The following is a 25,428-nucleotide window of genomic DNA, read 5'->3' on the forward strand; positions in this document are numbered from 1 at the left end:
CACCCCTGCCTGGCCTGGGAGCACTGAGGAGGGCTGTGGGAAGAGATGCAGAGGCCTGCAACTTACATTCTGCAGCTGCACATGATTCTTCACCAGGTGCTCTGACTTTGCCATTGTGCTGGATGCTTTGAGGCTGTAGTTTTTACCACTCTGCGGCTCTTTCAGCTGCTCTTGAAGTTGTTTAGCTTGTTTTCTGCAGGTTTAAATAAATAAATGAATAAATCGTTACATACATGTATGCTAGGCATATTGTTTGTTTCATTCATTCCTATCATCTGTCATTTACTAAAGCTAGAGGAAACTCAGTTTAATTCTCTTTTGAAAGGGAATCCTTCCCTCATTTTCAACTCTACCAAGAACTCCTTCCAATTTGGAGAGAAGGTGGTGTTGCCCATAATCTCCCAGGGACTCACGCCCAGCAGTGTTCTGAAGGTGGAAAGAAACGTAATGGATGGTCCCTGCCCTCATGGATGCAAAGGGTCCCTCACCCTGAGTGGTCAGCTGCAAAGAATTGGAAATGTTCTGGAGAAGTGACCAGTGGAAAATAGGAGGCTTGGACCTAACAGCCACATACATGTAACATACTACAAAGTCACATTTGTATCTTTACAAGTCAAGCGTGTGTAGCTTGATTTCATAGCTGGCATATGTACCATAATGAGTGTATATTTTCTTTCTTATAGTTTAGAACTAGCTCATTATTGTTATCATCAACCCTGCCTATAAAGATTTTTCCCCTTTGCAAACATTTTTTGTAAATAACAAAAACAGTTAACTCTTAAATAGTACCCATTATGTGCCAAACATCATTTTATTTTTTTAAATCTATTTTTATTGATTTCAGAGAGGAAAGAAGATGGAGAGAGAGACAGAAACATCAATGATGCGAGAAAATCATTGAACAGCTGCCTCCTGCGTGCCCCCTACTGGGGATTGATTCTGCAACCCAGGCATGTGCCCTTTCAGTCCACAGGCTGTTGCTCTATCCACTGAGCAAAACCGGCTAGGGCCCAAAATCACTTTAAATGTTTTCCATCTATCAATTCACTTATTCTTCACAATACTGCTGTGAGATGAGGGATTAGTTCGTACCCATTTAGATAAGAAATCTGAGGCACAGGAAGTTAGATTATTTGCCCACACTCACATTGCCCAGAAGTGCTATAAAGCTGGATGCAGACCCAGGTAGTGTGGCCACATATTCTGTACTCTTATCTGCCACTCAGAACCGGCAAAGCACTTGCCCGTGGACCCGCAGCTTCTCAGAGGGAAGGCTGAGCCTACTCTCAGTGTTCGGACTCCAAATAAAGGACTCCTGCCTGCATACGTGGGCTGGCTATAGCAGCAAGATGCAACAGATCACTGCGTTATTAGCTGCTCTGTCCCAAGGGCTTTGCAGCACCTATCTATCAGCAGAAGACTCAGCACCAATAAAACAAGCAAACAAATAATAGCAAGCGAACAAAAACCTCTGCAGAGTCATCTGCCCTGAACTCTGCCTCTTGCCCACGGCCCTGCCTAGGACAGAGCTTTGGTGGAGCAGAGCGCTGGCCTTGCAGGGAGCTGCCAGCAGGCTGCTCTCTACAGAGCTGGGGCTCATGTCTCAGAGGGGCTGAGACTTGCATCTGCCACCCTCCAGTTTCGTTTGGATTTCCTAAATCAAGAGATTGATTTCCTAACCGTCCCTGAGCCTCAGTTTCTTCATCTGCAAATGGAGTCTGTAAAAGCTATCTTCCATGCATCCTGTGGAAACTAAACGTGAGAGCGCATGCGGAATGCTGAGCTCCGCCCCGGCTCACCAGTTAGCAAGTGTGCACGGGCAGATGCTGCAGAAGAATTAGAACACTGGCTCAGAGAGCAAAGAAAAGATCGTATGAACTGTATCTCTCAGAATTTGCCACGGGATTTGGAGGTTTTGAATTTGCACCAGTGCGATGCACTCTATTTAAATATTTCTTTCATCTTTTCAATTATTTGGGGGGCTTTTATCTCCAGTACTCTAAATTGCTTTAATCCAGTTGTAATTATGTATCTACTTCCTAACAGCTCATCTGTAGCCTATTGTTAAAAATAAATCAATCATATCAGCATTTTTAGAAGCACATCATAGTGAAGAAACCCTATCAGGAATTCACTGAAGAAGCAAATGGAAGATCAGAAAGTTCCACCTGAGTAACTCATCATGAAGCAGTGAGAGGGGCTTACGCTCCTAAGAATTAAAGATAAGAAACACTATCTTCCAGTGATTCCATAATTCGGTGTTTGGGAAATATAAATTTCTGAAGGAATTATTTATAAAATGTTTGAGAATAGTTCCTAAGTCCTTTTATCACTTACTTTCCTTTCCTTCCTTTTCACTCAAATCCCGACTCACCTGCCTCCTTCTCTGTCATCCCTGCCCTTTCCCAGGCACGTCTTTTGCTCTCATCCTTTCCCCAGTAACAGCCAACAGAGGAAATGATCACTGTGCCATCAACCCTCTCATGAGAACACCTGCTCCGGGAAGACCAGATGCAGGCATTGCACACTGGAACCCTACTAGCCAGCAATGTCGGTATCAACATTGCATAGTAAATTGAGTTTTTTAAGTTTCTCTGGCTCAATTCTTCAGAAGGAACTGAAATGTAAGTAGTGGCATATCTGATGTCACAAGTCTGTTGGAAAACATTTGCAATGTTGCAGGTGGGGTTCCTGGGTTGTAGACACTGAGATGGAGTGTGCAGGATTCTTGCTAGGGAGGGCTCTTCGGATTGGCACCAGCAGAAGCAAAGGGCAGGAAACAGGACTGGACTGAGGAGAGGTTGGGATGCCATGCAGATCTCAGCAAATCCCACAGCAAGTTCTGGAACTGGCCTGGCCTTGCACCGCATGTTGGGGCAAAAGTCTACGCCTTCAGAGCCTCACATTGAACCATCACCAACTGTGGTCTATCTCAGGCCAGAGTATGTGCTTGAGAAAAGTAACTCCTAGCATAACTGTGTTTTAGCAACTGGGGGACTAAGCCCTTCGCCACTGAAGAGCATCATAGCAGCACACCCGAGCAATCGATGCTGTCCTTACGAGGCTTTCTTTGTGGCCTACAATACCTTACTTCAGGGAGTGATAACTGACGGTCAGAGCAGTTGGCCACCATCTCTGCTGTGTACCAGTAGCACCCGCTTGTTTTCCTCCTGGGTTTTCCCAGTTGTGATCATTATTTGTCCAGCCTTTGCTCCTGAAACACCTCCTCCCCCATCCCCTTCCATTCTCAGAGTTGAATCATGTCCTGCATTTCCAAAGTCTGCTAAGGACCCCTACAGCCAGTCTCACCCTGCTTACCCATGTGAGTTGAAAGTAAAAAGAAAACCTATGAGAATGCATAGTTGCATGTGAGCCATATCAGCCAGATTGAAAGCTCAATTAATAGTTCTGTTAGCTACTTGGGGGAATGTATTGATTTATTGAGAGTGATGAGAATTTCTTCCATTGGGTCCTTCAGAGCCGTTGGGTTTTAATTCATTCAGTTTAGAAAACCTTCTAAATTCAAGACGGTGTTTGTCACTTCTACCTCCTCAGCTAACAGTTTGCTATAATATTCTATCTGCTGAGGTCATGCCATAACAAGGGTGACAAGAGAATGGAGAAAGGACCAGAGTGGTGGAATCCTGGGGATTATAGGGGTTAAAACATAAGTGACCAAGAGAATGTGAGCTTTTTTGTAACTCCTGACTTTCTCTCACCAGAAATGGTACATCCTGGTATACAGGATGGAGGTTCAAGTGAATTTATTTGGAAACCAATGATAGAGAGGTCCCACAATCCTAGAACTTGGGGCTTTCAAGATGAGGTAAAGCACGTACACACATGGAAACAACCTGCCTCTATGAAAGTGAGGAAAGGTCAAGGTGGAGTCTGATCAAGGGTTTGGGAGGGGACTTGGGATTCCAGCAGTCAGCGCAGAGAACACTGGGTCGGGGTGATATAAAAATGCATGTTCACCAATAGGAAATGATTTAGAAAGTGGATTCAGTTCAGAAAAACTGTATACTTTCTATATTAAAAATATGTAAATTCTGCCCTAGCTTGTTTGGCTCAGTGGATAGAGCGTCAGCCTGCAGATTGAAGTGTCTTATTTAGTGTGTGAATGAATGATGCTACTTCTACAAAACAAACCTAATACCTAGTTTTCTTTTAATAAAGACTAACATGTATTTGACTCACACACACACACACACGCACACACACACACACACACACACAGTGCACGTTGCCCTCAGCTGTGTAGATCAGATGCCTGGTGTGGGGTGTGAATTCCTCTCAGGCAAAGAACAGTAAAGGAAGACTATGCCTGGAAAGTGTACAGAAGAAGGAACTATACTCTTAATGAGAACTATAATTTCCACCTGGGGAAGGCTTCCATCTTTATTATCACTTTACTCTTCTCACATTTTCTTATTTATTTGTTTTTAATGAAAACATGTCCCAGCTGGGCAGGCAGAAGGCAAGCTCGGGAAGAGTGTTCCTCCATTGGCTCAAGAAGAAACTGACGCTGAACAGGTTTCCATTAAACCCTGGACAGCTCACTGCGCCGCAGGAGGAGGTGTCCCAGAGCCCACTGCTGCCCTGAAGACCGAAGGCCCAGGTTACCCAGCTGCTCGCCAGTCTTGTGAGCGTGATCATCAATCTTCCATGTAAATGTGGTACGACTAAAAATCATACTCTAATAAGAACAATGAAGTACTTCTTTATAATAACTTTCTATTGTTAAATACACCATTTCTTCCTCGCCCACAGCAGGAGCATGGAGAAGCTCCACCGCCCTGTCAGGTGATTGCTCGTCTCCTGCTCCAGGGCGCACTCTTCGCCTGGGGTTACCCGGCCCTTACATTCCCGAGTGGAAAAGGGGGCTGTGAACAATAGCAAGCCACACTGAGTACTTACTCTTTTATACTCCGTGGTGTCCTTCTGACAGTATTATCCCGTTAATCCTTAACACATTCTAGAAGGGAGCTATATTTTGGCCATCTTACCAAAAAGGAAATCAAAGGTAAGGGACTGGATGTAATTTGCTTAAGAATTCATAACAAGCAAGTGGCAGCCTGAAGATTTGGACACAAAATCACAGCCGCTGTGCCCTGTAGCCTCCCTGAAAAAATAAAATTAAAAAGTGCTCCGGGTTGCACCAGAGCAGGGCATGCCTCATTCACCCCCAGCAGCTTCACCAGCCAGTGAAAGGATATATGAGCCAGTGTGGTTGGTGTAAAGCATGTGATTGAAACTAGAACAGTGCAACTTCAAAGACCCCATCGGTTGGTAAGGGATAAATGTCTAATCACTCTGCTGTACACCTAAAACTAATGTAATATTGTATGCCAGCTGTAATTGAAAAATAATAAAAAATCATTTTTTTAAAAAATGATTCCATCTGCAATTTTCTACTGTGTGGTTTTGACAACTTAATATTTTAAAATTGAATCCTGATATTTTTAAAAATGCAGCAATAACACACAATTCCAGTTGTCGTAAGGATTGGGAGCTAATACATGAAAAGCTCAGTGTCTCTGACAAAGAATAAGTGCTTAAAATGAACAGGAACACCTGAAACCTGTATAACTTTATTAACCAATGTCACCCTAATAAATTCAATAAAAATTTTAAAAATAAAATGAGCAATAAAAACACACACAAAATGAGCACACAAAAAAACCACACACAAAAAAACACAAAACAAAAACCCACTAACATCACAGCTAAGAGTTGCCTAGATGTAATAATTAAATGTAATGTGGCATCTGGATGTAGCCCTGGAACAAAAAAGCACATAAGGTAAAAACTAAGAGATCTGGAAGTATGAACTTTAGTTAGTAATACTGCATCAATAGTAAATGCATCGTGCTCATATAAGGCAAAAATGGGAAACTGAGTCTGGGTATATGGAATCTCTGTACTCTCTCACAGTAATTCTGAAAACCTAAACCTATTCTAAACTAGTTTATTAAAACATAATAGTTACTAATTCTGGATTCAGACCTGAGTTTCCATTATTTTTCTGAAGATCAACATATATGCAGACAGGTATAATAGAGTATATATGGAAATTGGTCCATTTTTAGAAGAACAAATGGATAGAAAAATATATGTCAATGAAAAGCAATGAAGCTTTGGTTTGGATTTCAAGCTATAGGAACAGAATTGGTGCCAACTTATTCAGGCCTACATGCCTTACAAGAAACCAAAAAATAGTATGCCTATCTGTATTTCCTATTTTAAGTGCATATTATACTATTATCATAAATAAAATACCTTTACCAAAGTTTATTTAAAATAAAGATATATGTAGATATACATATATAATTACATAGCTGTATATGGATGTATATTTTAGCCTACGTTATTAGTCAAAAATAAGTACCTTCATGTGCAGAAGGTCTGGTTTTTTGGCAAAGGAAGTATAGGGCATATTCGAGATATGTATACCAGCTGGGGAACTAAAATAGATTTTATAATTTTTCATACTTCACATTTGGCTAAAACCTTTATGAGTATCATGTAAAAACACTATTGAAAGAAAACATGTAGATTTTTTAAAGAAAAACAATAGATACTGGTTGATAATGTTTAGGTCTACAGCAGTGTGACCTCTCTGGTCACAAGAGTGTGAACTCCTTAGTCACAGGCAAATGTTGAGACTTTAATTCTGGTGGGTAATCAAAATGTGCAAAGACTGTAGAGTTTTTATGAGCACGGAGAGGGATGATAGCAATGTGCATCAAAGATAAACCACACACACATACATGCAAGTGTGGCATATACACTCACCAAAGGCTACAAAATTCTAAGTCACTCTAAATGTTGGATGGGCCCATTTTTACAAGATCCCTCTGTCAGGAGCAAAGACTGAGAACTTAAAAAAGACAAAGTGCTTCCTCTGAGAAGCAACCTTTTAACACTTGAGAGAATGGTCTTACTTGCTTTTGAAGTAGAATGCTGCACAGAACATGCCCACGATGACAATTCCAAAGATGATGCATGAAATTGACAGCACCTGCCTTTGATAAACGTCTTCACTCTCTGTGAATTTGAAAAGAGAAATTAGAAAGGATGTTAGCAGGGCACAGCTGAGACAATCTTCGTCCTTGTGCTTTTAAGCTGGTATCTCCTTTCAAAGCAAACTTTTTTGATCCTGTCATGAATAGGGAAAACATGAGGAACTTATTAGCATGCAATTTGTTGGCAGTGGTCTACAGGATAGCTGATTGCTACATTTTGACTTGCATGGCTAAGTCAGAACTCATACTCACATATCACAATTATGTATCTTATCAAAAGACATCGCATGCCGTTAGGACACATGGGGGGGCATATCTTTTTGAAATGATGGTTGGGTTCAAAATAATCTGCTACAGAAACAAATGTGAGCCTTCTTTGTGCCAGTGATGACTTCCAATTTATTTTATGATGCCACTGCATTTATTATTTGGTCTTTGGCTGTCATTCACCCACGATTATGATTGGCATCACTAATGAAAAAGAACTTCAATATGGATGTGAATGTTTATTCACTCATTCTGTGACTTCCTCAATACCCATGATCTGGCATCTCTATTATCTCAATTGCTGTTATCAAGACCATATCATATAGCTTCTTATCGCATAAAAACAACAGAATTCATAAACAAGCATTTCACTCCTCAGCCATTATTATTTATATTCCCAGCTCATTTTCTGAAATACGTCTACTGAAACAGTTCTTCCATCTCATCAAGACCTTTTACCCATAGATCTTGGAACCTTCTGTCTGTTATTGTCCTCTTGTTGTCTTCATTTCTCTCCTTATACAGCATACAGACTTTGGTGCATGATTACAGTCATTTATTCTCTTGCAAATACCCTCTACTACTGCATCCTTTTCTCCTTCCCCTTTACTCATTTGGCAAAATAACTGTGTACAAATCCAAGCAACTGCCTTTTCCACCCCTCTACCTTGAATAGTTCAGAATTGGAGAGAAGATTGCACAACTGGGAAGTAGACACCAATAAAGGTTGACAATCACATTGCTGAAGCAGACATCCAATAGAGGCTAACAATCTCATCAGCTTCCTTCTCCATTTTTCTAAAGATTATCCATACATTCTCCACACTACTCAAACATCTGACTTACCCTCCTTCCTGACTCTAAGATCTTTCATATTTGTCACACGCAAAAAGAAGTCAGTATAAAAGAAATAATCTCGATGCGTAACAAAAAATATACAAAATTAATTGCGCCTCTATTCCTTTTGATTCGTTCTTATTAACATAATGCAGTAGTTCTCACACTTCAGTATGCATTGGAGTCACCTTGAGAGTTATTAAAGGGCAGACTGCCACCTACTTTCCCTCCCAGAGTAGGTCTGAAGTGGAAACAGAACATTTGCATTTAAAAAAAATCCCCAGGTGATTCTGATGTTGCTGGTCAGTGAAACATGTTTTGAGACCCACTGAATAGACTAGGAACCCTCAGAACACAGATCTACTATAAGAGAATAACTGGGGGATATTTGTTTTTCTTTGTAAATGTCAACTAAGGATCCACTTTGGACTTTCTGAATAAAAATGTCTATTCAAAAGAAAATTTTCAATGGTGGTGGAAAAAATTAAATTAAATTAAATTTAAAAAAAGAAAAGTGATTGAACGTCAACCTATGAAACAGGAGGTCACGGTGCAATTCCCTGTCAGGGCACATGCCTGGGTTGCAGGCTTGATCCTCAGTGGGGGGCATGCAGGAGGCAACCAATCAATGATTCTCTCTCATCATTGATGTTTCTATCTTTCCCTCATTTTCCTTTCCTCTCTGAAATCAATAAAAATGTATATTTTTAAAAAGCCCTCTCCTTGAGGATATGCTTAAAAATAATAGAAAGAAATAAAATCTTCAGGTGTTTCTCATGCACACTAAAGTAAGAAAATAATTCAATTAGAGAAAATGCTATCTTTTAAAAGATTAATTCCTTTAGATCCAATTGTCTTCTACCATCTCAGGGTCTTCACAATCACTGAGAGTAAGAGAAGGGAAAATATTCCTATTAATTTTATGATGCCAACATTACCTTTATATGAACATTAGACAAAGACATAAGAGAAAATAAATTACAGACATAGATTCCTCCTTGACATAGATGCAAAAATTCTCACCAAAAGTTTAGGAAATCAAATCCAGCAAGATGTTAAAAGTAACACATCATGACCAAGTGGGGTTTATATAAGGAATACAAGGTTAGTTTAATATTTTAAAAATTAATAAATGTGATTCACAATTTTAACAGCCAATAAAAATAATTTAATTATTAATTAGATGGAAAATTTACTTAAAATCTAACATTAATTCCTGATTAAAATTCTCAAAGAGTAGGGATAGAAGGGAACTTCATCATACTTATGAAGAATATATATATATATAATCTATACCTAATTGTAAAAGACTGAATGCTTTTCCCCTAAGGTTAGGAATAAAGCAAGAATATACCCTCTCACCACTTCTATTCAATATTGTACTGGAAGTTTAGTCAGTGGAATAAGCAAATATAGAAATTAAATCCATTCAGTTTTGGAAAGTAGAAGAAAAATCATGTTTGTTCTCAGATAACATGATCATCTATGCCAAAAGCTGATAGAATCCACAAAGAAAGAGCTAGTATAACTAGTAAGGAAGCTTAGCAATTTTGCATGATTTAAGTTGTATGATAAATGATACAAATATTAAATATGTATCTATTTAATAACAACAAATAATCAGAAATTAACATGTAATTATTATTTACACAATCATCAAAAATATAAAGCACATAGAGATACATGAGGTGTGTACACTGAAAACTACCCAAATATTATAGAGAGAATTTTAAAAAGACAAATAAATGAAGAGATGCATCATGTTTATGTATTGAAAGATAATATTATTAAGATGTCAATTTTCCTCAAGTTAATAGATAGATTGAGTACAATTCTACTGAAAATTTCAGGAGGAATTTAAAATGACATTATAACAGTAGTATAGCCATATCCATAAAAATGAACCTTGACTTGAGACCTTAATGTAAAATTTTATACTGTAAAGCTATTAGAAGAAAACATGGGAGAAAATCTTAGTAATCATGGGTTTGGCAAAGATTTCTTAACTACAATACAAAAGATACAAAGTATGAAAAATTTTAAATCAATAAAATGGACTTCATCAAAGTTAATAATGTTTGCTCTTCAAAATATAGACTCGTATCTATAATATATTCAAAAACATTGACTGTTCAACAAAAAATATATATTCAATAACATGAACTTATATATGGTATAATATAAGTGGATCTCTTACTACTCAATAAGAAGACAACAGCTGCATTTTGAAATGGAAAAAAGATTTGAATGAACACTTCCCCAAAGATATATAGATGGCAAATACATACATAAAATATTTATAGATTGTAAATGCAAACATCATTAATCATTATGAAATTGAAAATTAATCTGTTTGGAGCTATATGGCATCCCTACTAGAATGTTTAAAATTAAAGAATGGCTGTACCAAGAAAGTGGAACAATTTTAACTTCCATGTACTTCTGGTAGAAATGTAAAATGATATAACCACTTAAAAAATAATTTCATGAAAGTTAGACATATGCTTACCTTATGCATAGCTATTACATTCCTAGAGACTTACTCAAGACTTATGAAAGTGTTCATTATGCACATAAATTTTCATGGCAGTTTTATTTGTAATAGGAAAAAAGTGGAAACAATCCAAATGCCCACGAACAGGTGAATGGATAAACACATTGTGCTATATCCACACAATGGGATATTATCTTACCCAAAAATAGACAAACATGGTAATTGACCATACCTTCGCTACACCTCCCATTGGCTAATCAGTGAGATATGCAAATTAAGTGCCAACAAATATGGCGGCTGGAAGCCACGGAGCTGGAACGAGCAGGAGGCTTGCTTGCTCCAGTGATGGAGGAAGCCAAGGTTCCCAGCCTGCTGTGGCCTGCTCTAAGCTACACTCAAAGCAACAAAGTTTCAATTATAGAAGATAAATAAGCCCCAGATACCTGCTTTCAGCCGGCCGTGACCACGGAGCTGGAGCACAGGAGGCTTTCCCTCCCACCCGCCCTGGCCGGTTCTGAGCTACACTCAGGCAACAAAGTTTCAATTATAGAAGGTAAATAAATCCCAGAAAAAGAAAAAGAAAAAAAGGAGATGCTGGGAGCTTCTGTCACTGGGGAGGCTTGACCAGCCTGAAAACGGCCCTCAGCCCTTCACCCAGACTGGCCAGGCACCCCAGTGGGGCCCCCCCACCCTAAAGGTGGTGTGGCCAGCCTGAAAACAGCCATCAGCCCCTCACCCAGGCTGGCCAGGCACCCCAGTGGCACCCCAGTGGGGACTCCCACCCTGAAGGGCAAACCAGCCGGCCCCCACCCATGCACCAGGCCTCTATCCTATATAATAAAAGGGTAATATGCAAACTGACCTTGACAGCAGAAAGACTGGGAATGACTGGTCACTATGACACACACTGACCACCAGGGGGCAGACGCTCAATGCAGGAGCTGCTCCCTGGTGGTCAGTGCGCTCCCACAGGGGGAGCTCTCCTCAGCCACAAGCCAGGCTGATGGCTGCCAGTTCAGTGGTGGTGGTGGGAGCCTCTCCCGCCTCCTCAGCAGCACTAAGGATGTCAGACTGCAGCTTAGGTCTGCTCTCCACTGGCAAGTGGACATCCCCCAAGGGCTCCCAGGCTGCCAGAGGGATGTCTGACTGCCAGCTTAGGCCCAATCCCCTGGGGAGCGGGCCTAAACCAGCAGGTGGTCATCCCCCGAGGGGTCCCAGACTGCGAGAGGGCATAGGCCGGGCTGAGGGACACCCACCCCCCTCCACCCCTGTGCACAAATTTTTGTGCACCGGGCCTCTAGTACAGAAATAAAAAGGAATGAGCTATTGATATAAGTAACAATACACATGAGTCTCAAAATAATTATGCTGAGTGCAAGTCAGACTCCCCAAAAATGTACCTGTTGCATTATCCTAATTGTATAAAATTCTGGAAAATGACAACCAATCTATAGTATATAGAAAGCATGCAAGTGGATACCTGGAGTGAGGAACTGGGGATGGGGGTGACATGAAAAAACTTTGGAGAATTATAGCTATATTATCATCTTAAATATGGTGTTTCCATGTGTGAATATTTATGTCAAAGTGTATTAAATGATATATTTTAAATAAGTGTAATTTTTGTGTCAATTATAGTTGCAAACATATTAATCTGAGGGAACAAAGAATATAAGGACACATAAAGGATATACATGATACAAAAGATATGCCTGATACAACACCATCCACCTATACTATCTCCTCTCCTTTTCTTCCAGCATACCTGACATTTAAACTGATACATGCTATTCTTTTTCCCTTTCTGGAATACTATTCCATGTTTGTTTTTTAAATGCCTACTCACCTTCTGATCTCAAATTAAATGTCACCAGCGCAAAAAATCTTGCCCTGCCTTGTAAGCACCATTGGTGCAGAGACCATGTTTTTGTTGATTTATTCATTTGACTCACCACTGCTTCTCTAGCACCAGCTGCGGTTCTTCCCACAGAGTGACACCCCAAGACTTGTTACCTAATAGATACATAGATATCTCAGGCTTTATAGGGGTTTTCTGCTTTATGCTATTCCTGAAATAGCAACTCTCACCCAGGGATGCTCTTAAGGTTTAATACTTTTCCTTTGTTCATCCCACGTCCTCCCAGGCTTCACACAAATCCTCCTTTTCCAAGTTGACCACTGGCAACTGACCCCACCCTTTCCTGAACTCTGCACCTGGCTCTTTTCATTGGGGTTTTCCCATCCAAAACTGGCCTCCTTGCTGCGACTCTGTCCTAAGTCCTTTGCAGAGGGCGAAGTGTCAGAAGGAAAATGATGAAGTCTTTTGTTCCCAGGCCTCTGAATAAACTGTAGCATGATCTGCCCACAGGCAGATACTCTCATGGTTCTTCTTTCCCATGCCATCTGACTGCCAGGCCCTAGTTTTCTGGATGATTTTCAGGTTGTCTGGTTAGACTCCAGGAAGACACTCTACATGGTTGGATTTATATAGAGTTTTCAACATGCTCCGTGCCTGCAATGGTGAGCTGCCTGGTTTTCTGTCCCTGTCAAGGGCACATGCCTGGGTTGTCGGCTCAATCTCCAGTAGGGGGGCATGCAGGAGGCAGCCGGTCAATGATTCTGCATGATACCAATTCACAGCCAGAAAACTGGCTGAGAGTTGGCTCATGGCCACAGTAATCCCCATACCAGGACTTGTTGGGGTGCTTTCACAATGCCCCAGAAGCTTCCAGGGCCAGTTAAAATGAGTCCATGGTTTGTGATGTTCCTCTCCCAGCAAAGTCAACTGCAGGACTCCATCTTTAATTAAGCAAATCCGGACCAGACACACAGACGTGGATTAAAGCCTCCACATGCAGAACCCAATCTCTAGGCCCTAGTGTCTTTTTTTTTTACTTTCTTTTCTGGGACCATGCACTATTTTTAAACATGACAAATCTTTCTGTCCTTTTTCCTACAGAAGTGTGTTGGGAAACAAAGATTTAGAAGAACTGTCCCCTCTTCTTTCCCTTCTTAGGTTTTGCTTCTGTTTTATTTTGACTGGACTGTCAGAAAACAGAAAGTAAACCCCAGAGAAATATCACTATCCAGATTTCTGAATAAGCGGAGAAGGGCAATCAGGTGGCCCTGGCAAGTCTTAGTTTACATTTTACGTTTGAAAAGATTCAAATTAAAGAGATTACAGAATGTGTCATTGGCACCTGGTTTGGAAGCCTTCCTCCTACCTTAAAGATTGCAATCCGTTCTATCTCCACATTTGTAAGCTCATTAAATTTTCCATTTGAACTTGGAAACAAATACGTACTTGCACCGACTATAAAGAACTCCATTTCACTTAATTGCTGCGAGTTGATGACTGCAATGGGATAAGCATGACTTGCATCTGATAAGCTACCCCACCTGGCCTGTGCCAATAAAAAGAATTATGAAAATGATGGATAATAATACTCATTAAAACATAAAACAAGATTTTATGCACTAAACTGAATGATTTCCTCATGAAGTCTTTGTGGTGTTTTTGTTCTTATTTGAAGGTAGTCAAATATGGCCTGGGGAAATGCACAAAATCAATTCTGAATTTAAATCAAGAGTGAAATTAAAACCCCAAAGACGGTGAGTGTAGTCACATGGGGCACAAGAACCAGCATGGGAGGGGCCAGAGCAAGGGGGCAAGCGTCTGGCAATGTTGGATTTGACTTTCATTTTAGCCACTTTTAATTTGAGTAACCACAGATCTATCACTTTACTTTATAAACTTCAATCCCCTAGAATCAAGGCAGTGATGAAACACTGACTGTAATAATGTTCTAACAAGAGGTATGTAATGTTATGAAAGCATATGATAAATGGACCTATTCATAGATATGAGATGTCGGAGATCTGAAGTATAAAATTAGGAGCCAAGTAGGCAAGCGATAGGGGGATGAGGAGAGTGGTCCAGAAAGAGAAAACCACCGCTTGTGCAAAGGCCCTGCTGTAGGAGATAAAAATGGCACATCCGGGAATCTGCAGGTTATCGCCAAACCCCAGAGTCTTTGTATGGGCGCTTTGCTCTCCCTTAATAGCTTGGCAAAGCAAGAGGCAATGGGGACTTGTTGTGCAATGAACATGACCTTGCAACAGCAGGGAGGTACTGAAGGATTTGAAAGGAGAGGAGTGTGATGTGATGATATTTACATTTCCTTTTTTCTGCATGGGTGGAAAAGATTAGAAGGGATAGAGTGAATGCAGAGCCTGCTAGGAGTCTATTATAATGGCTCAGGTCAGGCATGAGGAATGTACGACAGCAGTAACAATCGTGATGGGGAGTGAAAGAAACAGAAATGAAAAGCACTTAGGTTGAAACTATAAGGGACTAGATGGTGATGCTGTTAACTAACAGGATATTGGAGGAAGGTCAGACACGGAAGAAAAAGTCACAAGTTCAGTTGTAGACTCAGGGAGTTTTAAGGGCCTGGAAGATATCCAAGTACAGGTGCCCAGTGGACACTTAAACATGGAAATCTAGGCTAAGAGGAGGTGGCAGGGCTCAGGATAGAAATATTTAGGGGCTATGCATATAGCGACACTTCTGTGTCAATAAGATAGTCCCAAGGGAAAATGAAGAGTAATAGGAGAAGAATGGCTAAGATAGAGGCTCGAGGGATTCCAAACTTTCATGGAAGTGGGGAGAAGGAACCTGCAGGGTAGATGAAAAAGGAACAGCCAACCAGACAAAAAGAAAAGTAAAAACCAAACAACAAACATAGCAAAACATGATAATATTATGAAAAAAAAACACACACAGAGTTTTCTAGGATGGGTTATTGGATACTTCCGCTAGGCCAGATGAGATCGAGTCCATTAATTTAGTGACGTGGCGGTCACTGGGCTCTCTGATGAAATCATGAAGGTCGCCCTCATAACCCTGTGTCCTCTGCTGTATACCAGTTACGTGCTGCAATCAAATGCACTTTCTCCAAACCTACCCCGTTTAAACCACTTTGGCCTGGATTTAGAAATTAGAATTCCAGCCTAATTCCAGAAAACAGGGAATAACTTAATTGTAACTTGAGGCTACCATGAACGTCACTGTAGAGAAGTCATGAGGATTGAATGAGCTAAGATACATAGCATTGTAGTTCTTAACTCCAAGTGGTATGAATGATTAGGCTGAACCATAGAAAACTGTCATGGGGGCAAGGGGGGCAGTGGCACAACAAATTGCTAAACACTGGCAATTTAATTTGGTTCTATCAAATAGATGGTAACTGAAATTATTTTATGGGATGCTAATATTTGTGCATTTCATTTCTTAAAAATCCAGATTATGAAGTCATTTTTGAGGACAAAACCAATCTTTGCTTAAACAGGAATTAGTAAAGGATGTTTCATTATCTCTACTCCCAGCGCTGGTCCTCTCACCTTTTCCGTTACACACAGGACTTGCTCCTCTCTTTTTATATGATCGTATTTCTTGTTATAAAGGTGGAAACTAGAGAAGGTGATGTAACAGTGACATTTTGGAAACTGACATAGGACCAGTGGGAAAGTCCTTTTGGCAGGCAGCCTGGTCTAAGACTCTGAAAAAGACCAGGGCTGCCCTTAGCTGCCCCCCTTAACTCCCCCCATTGCCCACTTCACTCAGGGAGCATGGTGCTTGGTTGCTGGGTACCCCTGGGTTTAAACACCAACTATAGCTGTTCTTATCCTCTCTCATCCATGGTCTTGGTCAATAAAAGGAGGAAAATGACATGCCTCACCTATTTGTTAAGAGATTCAATAGGCGAGCACAAATAAAGTGTCTAGAATAATGGATGGCATGGAATTGATGCACAAAATGCCAGTTTCCCTCTTCCCCCCTTTTTGCCTGGAGCCTAGACTTTGCTCCACTTCTCTCGTGTGCAGCCAACCTTACCTACAGGCAGTGACTGCTGACCTGACGCTGGGCCCTCCTGTATGTTCACTGCGATCTCAGTTGATGGAATTTACTTTTATGTCATTTTCTTTACTTACAGTTCCTTATGCTTTCACTCTTAGTAACTGCATTTTCAACTAGTGGTTCTGAATTGCTATAAAGATATTTTAGAGGATGCAAAGCAAGTGAGCCTCACTGAGGCCTGGGCTGTCTTTCCCATTCCCCTCACACATACCCTTTGAGAAGAGAAGAAATGTGTACTCCTTGTTGCCAGAGACACAGAATTCCTGGAGAGCATGCAGGCCACGGCATCTCATGCTGAACTAGAGTGCTCACAGTTCGGGCCCTTCTGTGCAAAGCTGCCTGAAAGAATGCTTTTGGAAACCGGAGTCTTTAGAATTTTGGAAGTCTCTACACAAAAACTTGTCAAGCAACACTAGATAGAAAAAAATAGAACAAGAAAATCATATTTGCTTCTTTCTTATACCATTTCTCAGTAGAGTTCTCGATATTAAGAATGGAGGTATGAGGCCTAGCTGGTTTGGCTCAGTGGATAGAGCATTGGCCTGCAGACTGAAGGGTCCCAAGGGCACATGCCCAGGTTGTGGGCTTGATCCCCAGTATGGGGTGTGCAGGAGACTGTCCCTCTCCCTTCCTCTCTGATTATATATATATATATATATATATATATATATATATATATATATGAAAAAGAACAGAGGTGTGAGTGACTGTGATGAACTGTAAGTCCCTGTGTATGTCAAGGAATGGGAAATGTTCTAAAAGGTGGCTCTACATCCCTTCCAATATAGGGCCCTTGGATTCCACTGACTCTTGACAATCTTTCCCTTGTACCACCAACTTTAATTAAGACTGGGAGACATCAAACTTAAGTCTGATTTCCCTATGTGTGCTGGCATCCAGGTAATGTAAGGCTTAAATGTGGACCCAAACACACATGCACACACACATCTGTGAGTCATATATAAGAACAAAGCTTTTTCACTCAGACCACCTCATATTCAACATATGCACATAAGACCCTATGTGGGGCCAGCACTAGGTGTCAATGAAAACATGATTAGTCCAATAGTTTATTGTAGAGAAACCTAACAGTACCCCTGGGATTCTTATCCAAGTATTTATCCTCTGAAACCCTGCAGTTAAAAGTCTACATCGAGAAGCAGAAGTCACCATAACACAACAATATTCACCAATGAACCCACTGTTTGGACACAGAGACACACCCGCAGACAGGAACAACGCCATGGGAAGATGAAGCAGAGACAGGGTGATGCATGGACAAGTCAGGGAAGGCCAACAATTGCCAGCAAACCACTAACGCTAGGAGAAAAGCAAAGGAACCGATCCCCCCTCACAGCCCTCAGAAGAAACCAGCTCTGTTAACTCCTTGATCTTGTACTTCCAGCCTCCAGAACTGTAAGACAATATAGGTCTGTTATTTAACCACCAGCCCTTGGTACTTTGTTATGGGCAGCCCTAGCAAGCTACCAGAAAATACTCCCTGATCCATAAAAAATCAGAATAAACACTATCAGGTCTGGCTCCCCCTTCCATATCCTTTTTGCATCTTCCCATAATGCACATATCCGTCTTCCCACGCCCAAGACTGAGAGCCCCTCAAGGTCAAGAGTATCATCTTCATTCCTGGATCCCTGTGCCTGGCTCGCACTTGCCCTGCACAGGAAAGGCTACTCAGCAGGCCTTTGTTGAACTCAACAGCTTCTGAGTCCGGTGTCTAATGCCATTCTTCCAGCTGATCCTCTGCCCGGTGGGGTAATAAAAATAGGCACTGCTTTCTCGGAGGGGTGTCCTCTTACCCCAGGAATCCCCCCTGTTTTCTTTGCAGCCCACTGTGAAAGGGCAGCAGGAAAAGAATGGCTTCATAATAAAATGTTGACATTCAAAATATTTTACCATCTTTCCATGCAAAGTGCTTTTAGATGTGCATTAGCCATAAAATTTGATATTTAAAGGAAATAACAGTTTAAATGCATAAACACATTCATTTTCAACCTGTAATTTCCTTTTCTCCACCCCCTTTCCCCACACTCCACCAAATGTAAACCTGCCCTGTAAAATCCCTTATCTCCCTCCCTGCTTCCCCAAACAGTGCAGCGCTGGCTGACTGCAGATAAGTGGATGTTCTAAAACACATTGGGGAAAAAAACATGAAAAGCCCCGGGTCTTCTCATTGGTATGTCTAACAGGCACTGGCTTTCTAAGTGCTATTGCTCCCACAAATAAATTATTGTAAAAAGAAAATTGCATCAAAATAAATCTATGGGTGAGTTTTCAATGCTAAGTTGAAACCAGTCTTTGGCTTCTGGCTTCACTGATGAAAGGTCTAAGAGTTTCATTTTCCTGAACCTGTAGTAACTGTCCCCGATCCTTACCCTTAACCCCAGTTTTACAACTCAGGATTCACTGTTCATTGGCAAAGTCACATTCCACTAGCAAGATATGCAACTCAGAAGGACACCATGTTATTTTCTTGGCAATGAGGAGAATGTGAGCCAGTGGCCTATAGGACTCTTCTAGTGTTTGACCTGTTTTGATGGAGTGAGAAGACTAATCCACTAAAACCATGTCCACCTTGCCACACATGAGAACAGTCAGGTCCATAGTAACAGCCAACCCTCCCAGACTGGTTTAATGGATCTCCACCACCCTTGGCCAGGTGAGATGTAAGTTAAAGGCACCCGAGTCCCTTTGCCTCAAATGTTAGTGTGGCCTGAACTACAAGTGTCATCTGCAAAGTCAGCCATTTCACAGCTGCTCAAGCCGACAGCCTTGTGGCTATTTGCCTTTCCCAGGCCCATGCTGTAACTGTCACCTCAGGGGCTGTCCTGAGTCAGGCGGGGTGTCAGACAGCACAGCACGGGCTTCTGGGCTCCGGGCAGTGAATCTCTACCCTGGCACTGCATCAGAAATGATGCGGGAACTTTTCAAACATGCCTAGGAACCAGTCCCACCCAGAGCAGGGGGTCTAGTTTCCAGCCCTGGAACTCTACATTCATATTTCTCTAAGGCAGCCAAGACGCAGTAAAAGAGACCCCAAAATTAAAACAGGCAAAATTAACTGTAGTTATACATTTTATTTCACTCAACATATCTAACCAGTATCATTTCCACATGGAATCACTGTAAAAGGGCTAATAAAATATTTTACTTTTTATCTTCTTAGCACTAAATCTGTAAACTCCAGTGTGTATTTTGTGGCTGCTCGTCTCATTTGAGGCTGGCCGCATTTCAGGTGCTCCATGGTCACAGGTGGTCAGTGACATCCATATTGCACAGGGTAGGTCAAGGGTTAGACAATAGGCTCCTGTTTCTAGGCATCCTCTCTGACTACTTATGTGAATTGAGGCAATTTTATTAACTATCTGTGACTCAGTTTTTAGGGTGAAAAAGGGGGCCATGACCATAATACTTCCCTCACTGGATTGCTTTGTGAGCATTTCATAAGCACAGTGCCTAGCTCACTGAAAATGTTCATAACATTTAAGTGGCTTCTGTTATTAACATCATCGTCATCATCATCATCATCATCATCATCATCATCATTTCTATTCTTTTAATATATCATGACAAATATTGCTAGAAAAAATCCATAGAGAAAGTTGGATTTGAGAGGTAGCACTAAAACCATTTGAAAATATATGACTTTCAAGTCCTCATGTGGGAAAAGAAAATTAATCATTAAAACAGGCATCATCAAACTCATTGGTCTCAGATACAAAGATATACTGAAGCTCTTTAAAATAAAATAATGATAACTAATAAATATGCATGCTCCTTTATCAATGTCAGTGCTGATAATGTTTAACTTAATTCATTTTACATTTGGCCTCTGAATGCATCATAAGGATAGGTAGATACAGGCAAACTAGAGCTGGAAATGAAACAGCAAAGCTGATCCTGCCCTTTGACCTCCCTGTGCCCCTGCCCCTTTACTGCCTGCTTTGGTAACTTGTCAGCATCCCTCTCATCACTCAGAGTTTCTGTTCCCCTAGATACTTAGTTGCTGATGCTCTTGGCTGGCCACATCTCTTACTCCATCTAAGAAAGTCCTTTTGTGCTTCTGATCCAGTCTTATTTTTTTTCAAAATTCAAATTCCTGTCTTTAAAATATAGTTCATATCAAAGTGTAATATGTATATAAAAATGCATAATTCATAACTTTACAGTGTGAGGAAATTTGACAAAATAAACATGCTTAGGTAATCAACACCCAGATCAGGAAATGGGACAAGGCCATCCAGTACCGCCTCCTAACCACAAACCACCTTGTCTACAGCATATCCACTAACCTGACTTCTGGCACCAGAGATGATCTGTGCTGGTTTGTGAAGTTTATATAAATGGGATCATATTCTATGTTCTTTTCATACCTAGCTTTTTCCCATTATTGCTGGTGAGATTCAATCATGTCATTGTATGTAGCTATGGATCATTTATTATTCCTGTTAACCTGCCTTTTAAAACTTACAATAAAGTCAAAATCATGGGCATTTCTGTATATTATGTCTCAGAGGTCAATCTCATCTTTTTAGTGGCTGCATAGTACACTATACTATGGTGATGTCACATGGGCATTTATATTATTTTCAGTTTTGCATTGTTATAACCCGTGCTCTAGTGAACAGTCTTGTATATGTGTAGCAACTACAATTTAAATGGAATTTTTATCAACTTTACAGTGTGCAGAGAGTATAATGAGGAAGGGAAGTCAGATAAAAGAAATGAAAGTGGATAACTAGGGATTCTAGTAAGAATATTGTGCCTCCTCATTATGATATTTGAAGTTTCTCAGCCTAAACCCTCTCCAACTCTTGACCCAATGAATCTTGTCAATAAGTCCACCTATGACAAATGCCGTTGAGCTTTCTCAAGCAGGGTAGGTGTAACTGACATATTGCTGTTCTCAGTGACAATAGTTAGCCCAGGTGTCCTTAATTCACAGGCATGAATGAGAAAACTTGGCTCATCAGTTCTATGTAGAAAAACTTGCTGATAAGTTCCCAGGGTGGAATATATAGACTTAAAACCAGGATATGTAAGCCTCCAGAACAAACCTTAAAAGTACCCCTAAAAACACTGACTCGTTTTATGAACCTATCATGATTTCTAGCTTTAATACTGGATATTGTGGTGCATTAAAAAGTTCATAAGCTCTAATGTCAGAAAGTCTTGGGTCAATGGTTCCTTTTGTTATTTCATAATGTGACTTTTGAGTCTTATCTTCTTTGCCAAAAGAAAGAGCAGTAGGCGTTACTTTTTGATGTGTGATAATCATATACTACAGTTATATGTACCCTTCCTTCCCGGGTAAGTTAAGAGAAGCAAGCTGTCAGCTAGCTGTGAAAGAAATTTTGTGTCCAACTGTGTAATACCAACAGGGGTCTGGTGACAAGTGTATCTCAGCAAGGAGTGAGCTTCAGGGTCCAAGAAGATGACAGGGTTAGTACCAAGAGATAAGAACAGTGAAGGTTCAATTGAAACAGAAGCAATAGAAGATACTTGCCACTTGAAGAATTAGCACAAGCAAAGACTCTGCAAGAGATATCCAGAAGCAAGATGAACCACACCAGACCCATAAGGAAAGTGATTCAAGCAGCTGGTTATCGCTGAATGGAATAGAATGTTAAGGTCTCTGAGAATCCCCAAGTCTTTGTGGTCTATATGCATATAATTTTCAATAAAAGCATGTGGAGTATTTAGATTTACTCTTTGCTCTAGCCACATCATGGCAATAGTTCCTATCTTGTAACATCAAGTGTATGGGGATAGCTGCAGAGATTGTTATCTTGCTTCAGGCCCTACAGTGTGTAGAAAAAATTTCATCTCTTCTGGCATCATAAGCTGTAATAACCATGTTTTCTATTTTCTACTTCTGATGCTTTGACATCTGGGGCTTGCTGGCCCTGAAGGAACTGGCCCTCCCAGGGTTAGCCAATTCTGAGAGACAGGAAACAACTAGCTCGTGAGCATGTTGTTTTATTTTTATTTTTCCAAATACAAACCAATCAATCCAGAGCTCCTCTCCTGACCACCTCCTTTATCAGCACCCACACTCTGCACAACTGTGCACCTGCCCTCATAACCTCAGGCCTAGGTACCAGCCAAGTGGGGAGAACCTCTATACCCACAGACTGCAGACATTATTTAAACCAGCCAATCCTAACCTGCTTACCTGGCCTCCTCACCCACTGTATGGTATAGCAATCACAATACAGACCCTGCCCCACACTTCCCCCTTGGTGTTTCTTCATGCGGCACCCACATAGCCCCTTCTTCTTGGGAACTATAAGTAATGAATGATCTTTTCAATGACAGTTGTTTCATGAACTGTTGGCCTTACTGGATGTCAAATTTTTACTTAAAACCCTATATTTTCGAACATGCGCTATTCAAATGAATGTTTTTAAAGGATAATGTGCAATATTAAAAGTTGTAAATACTTTAAAGATACTGAAAATTTGCTTTTCTAAAGAAAAAAAAGCTGCTTAGCTCAATCCAATGGAGCAACCACTCCCCATTGAAATAACTCATAAAGAATTCATCTCTGTACAGGAATAAACTTTAAGATCAGCAGAAAGTTACAGTCTATGTTTATTGAATTCTCTCCTGCATCACATATCAGAAACTGCTCTAGAATTATACTTTAGCTAAAGGATAAATAAGGTAAAATTCATAAATCTTATGATCTAGCTGGTGAGATGGCATATCAGTATAAATACAAAACAGTGATAAGTGTTTAAGAATTATGAGCAGAGTGACATCAGCAAGATGTCACTATCCAAAGCAATCTACAGTTTCAAGGCAATCATTATTAAAATTCCACTAGAAAAAAGAAACAGAGCTGGTAGTGGCATACTTTCTCATTTTAAACTATTTTAAACTGTACTTCAAAGCTATAGTAACAAAACAGTACAGTATTGTCATAAAAATAGAAATATAGACTGATGGCACAGACTCAAGAGCCCAGAAATAGCCTGGCCAATGTGGCTCAGTGGTTGAGCATCAACCTATGAGCCAGGAGGTCACCAGTTCAATTCCCGGTCAGGGTTTGATTCCTGGTCAGGGTTTGATTCCAGGTCAGGGCACAGGCCCCTCAGGACACATGCCTGGATTGCAGGCTCGATCCCCAGTGTGGGGTGTGCAGGAGGCAGCAGATCAATGATTCTCTGTCATCACTGATGTTTCTATCTCTTTCTCCCTCTCTCTTCTTCTCTGAAATCAATAAAAATATATTTTACAAAAAGAGCCCAGAAATAAACCCTTACATATATGTCAACTAATATTTGACAAAAGAACCAGAATAATGAATGGGTAAGGATAGTCTCTTTAATAAATGGTGTTGGAGAAACTGTGTAATCATATGAAAAGAAATGGTATTGAACCTCTATCTTACACCATTCACAAAAATTAACTTCAAATGGACTGAAGCATAAGACCTGAAACCATAAAAATTCCAGAAGAAATCATGGGAAATAAGCTCCTTGGTAATGATTTTGTGGGTATGACACCAAAGGCACAAGGAACAAAAGAAAAAATAAATAAGTGGGACTGCATAAGACTTAAAAAGCTTCTGCACAGAATTAAATCAACAACAAAGACAACTTATGGGATGGGAGAAAATACTTGCAAACCATCTACCTGATAAGGAGTTAATTTCCAAAATTTTTTAAGAGCTTATACAACTAAAGCTAGAAACCAAACACACATACACACACACACACACACACACACACACACACCACCACCACCACCACCACCACCAACAACAACAACAATAACAAAACAACACACAAACAACAACAACAAACAATAATAATAGGCAGAGAAGCTGAAGATATTTTCTCAAAGAAGACATACAGATGGCCAAGAGACACATGCAAAGGTGCTCGATATCACTCATCATCAGGAAAATGCAAATCAAAACCACAATAAGCTATCACCCCACTTGTTACAATGGTTGTTATAAAAAAGACAAGAGATAATAAGTGTTGGCTAAAATGTGGACAAAAGAGAATCCTTGTGCACTGTTTGTTGAAATGTAAATCGGTACAACTATGGAAAACAGTGGAGGTTCCTCAAAAAATTAGAAGTAGAACACCAACCCTGGCCAATTTAGCTCAGCAGTTAGAGCATCAGCTAAAGGGTCACTGGTTCAATTCCTGGCCAAGGGCATGTACTTCAGTTGCAGGTGTGTCCCTGGCCCCAGTTGGGAAAATCAATGGAAAAAATATTCTCAGGTAAGGATAAAAAAAAAAAAAAGTTGATCACCATATGATCCAGCTAGCCCCCTTCTGGGTATATATTCAAAGGAAATGAAATCATGATCTCAAAGAGATATCTGCAAGGCCATGTTCACTGCAACATTATTCACAATAGCCAAGATGTGAAAACAGCCTAAGTGTCCATTGATCAATGAATGAATGAGGAAGATGTGGAACACACACACACACACACACACACACACACACACACACACACACAGATACACAGGAATATTATCCAGCCATGAGAAAGAAATGAATCCTGGCATTTGCTACAACATGGATGGGCCTTAAGGACATTATGCTAAGTGAAATAAATCAAACAGAGAAAGACAATATGGTATGATCTCACTGATATGTGAGTGGGGAAAAGGGCTGAACTCTTAGAAACAGAGAGTAAAATGGCCCCAGCCAGAGGCTGGGAATCGGGAAAATGAGCGATGATCAAAGGGTTCAACCTTCCAGTTAGACTATGAATGAGTTCTGAGGATCTAATGTACATCATGGTGACTATAGTTAACAGTACTGCATTATATACTTGAAAGTTTCTAACCATTATATCTTAAATGTTCTCACCCCCCCCCCCCGCAAAAAAAAGTA

At 40.5% G+C, this 25,428-nt stretch overlaps 1 protein-coding gene across 1 annotated transcript in view; it reads right to left on the bottom strand.

Annotated features, from left to right (window-relative positions):
* The window catches only part of NRG3 (neuregulin 3), a 1,013,555-nt gene that overhangs the window by 28,866 nt on the left and 959,261 nt on the right, over positions 1-25,428 (bottom strand). The window contains exons 6-7 of the mRNA XM_023762111.1: positions 6,948-7,050; positions 67-193 (exon numbers count right to left, since the gene is read on the bottom strand). Coding sequence (XP_023617879.1) covers positions 67-193; positions 6,948-7,050 — 230 coding nt within the window. The remainder of the gene's footprint in view (positions 1-66; positions 194-6,947; positions 7,051-25,428) is intronic.

The sequence above is a fragment of the Myotis lucifugus genome, unplaced genomic scaffold (assembly GCF_000147115.1).
Source record: "Myotis lucifugus unplaced genomic scaffold, Myoluc2.0 scaffold_233, whole genome shotgun sequence".
Taxonomy (NCBI): Eukaryota; Metazoa; Chordata; class Mammalia; order Chiroptera; family Vespertilionidae; genus Myotis; species Myotis lucifugus.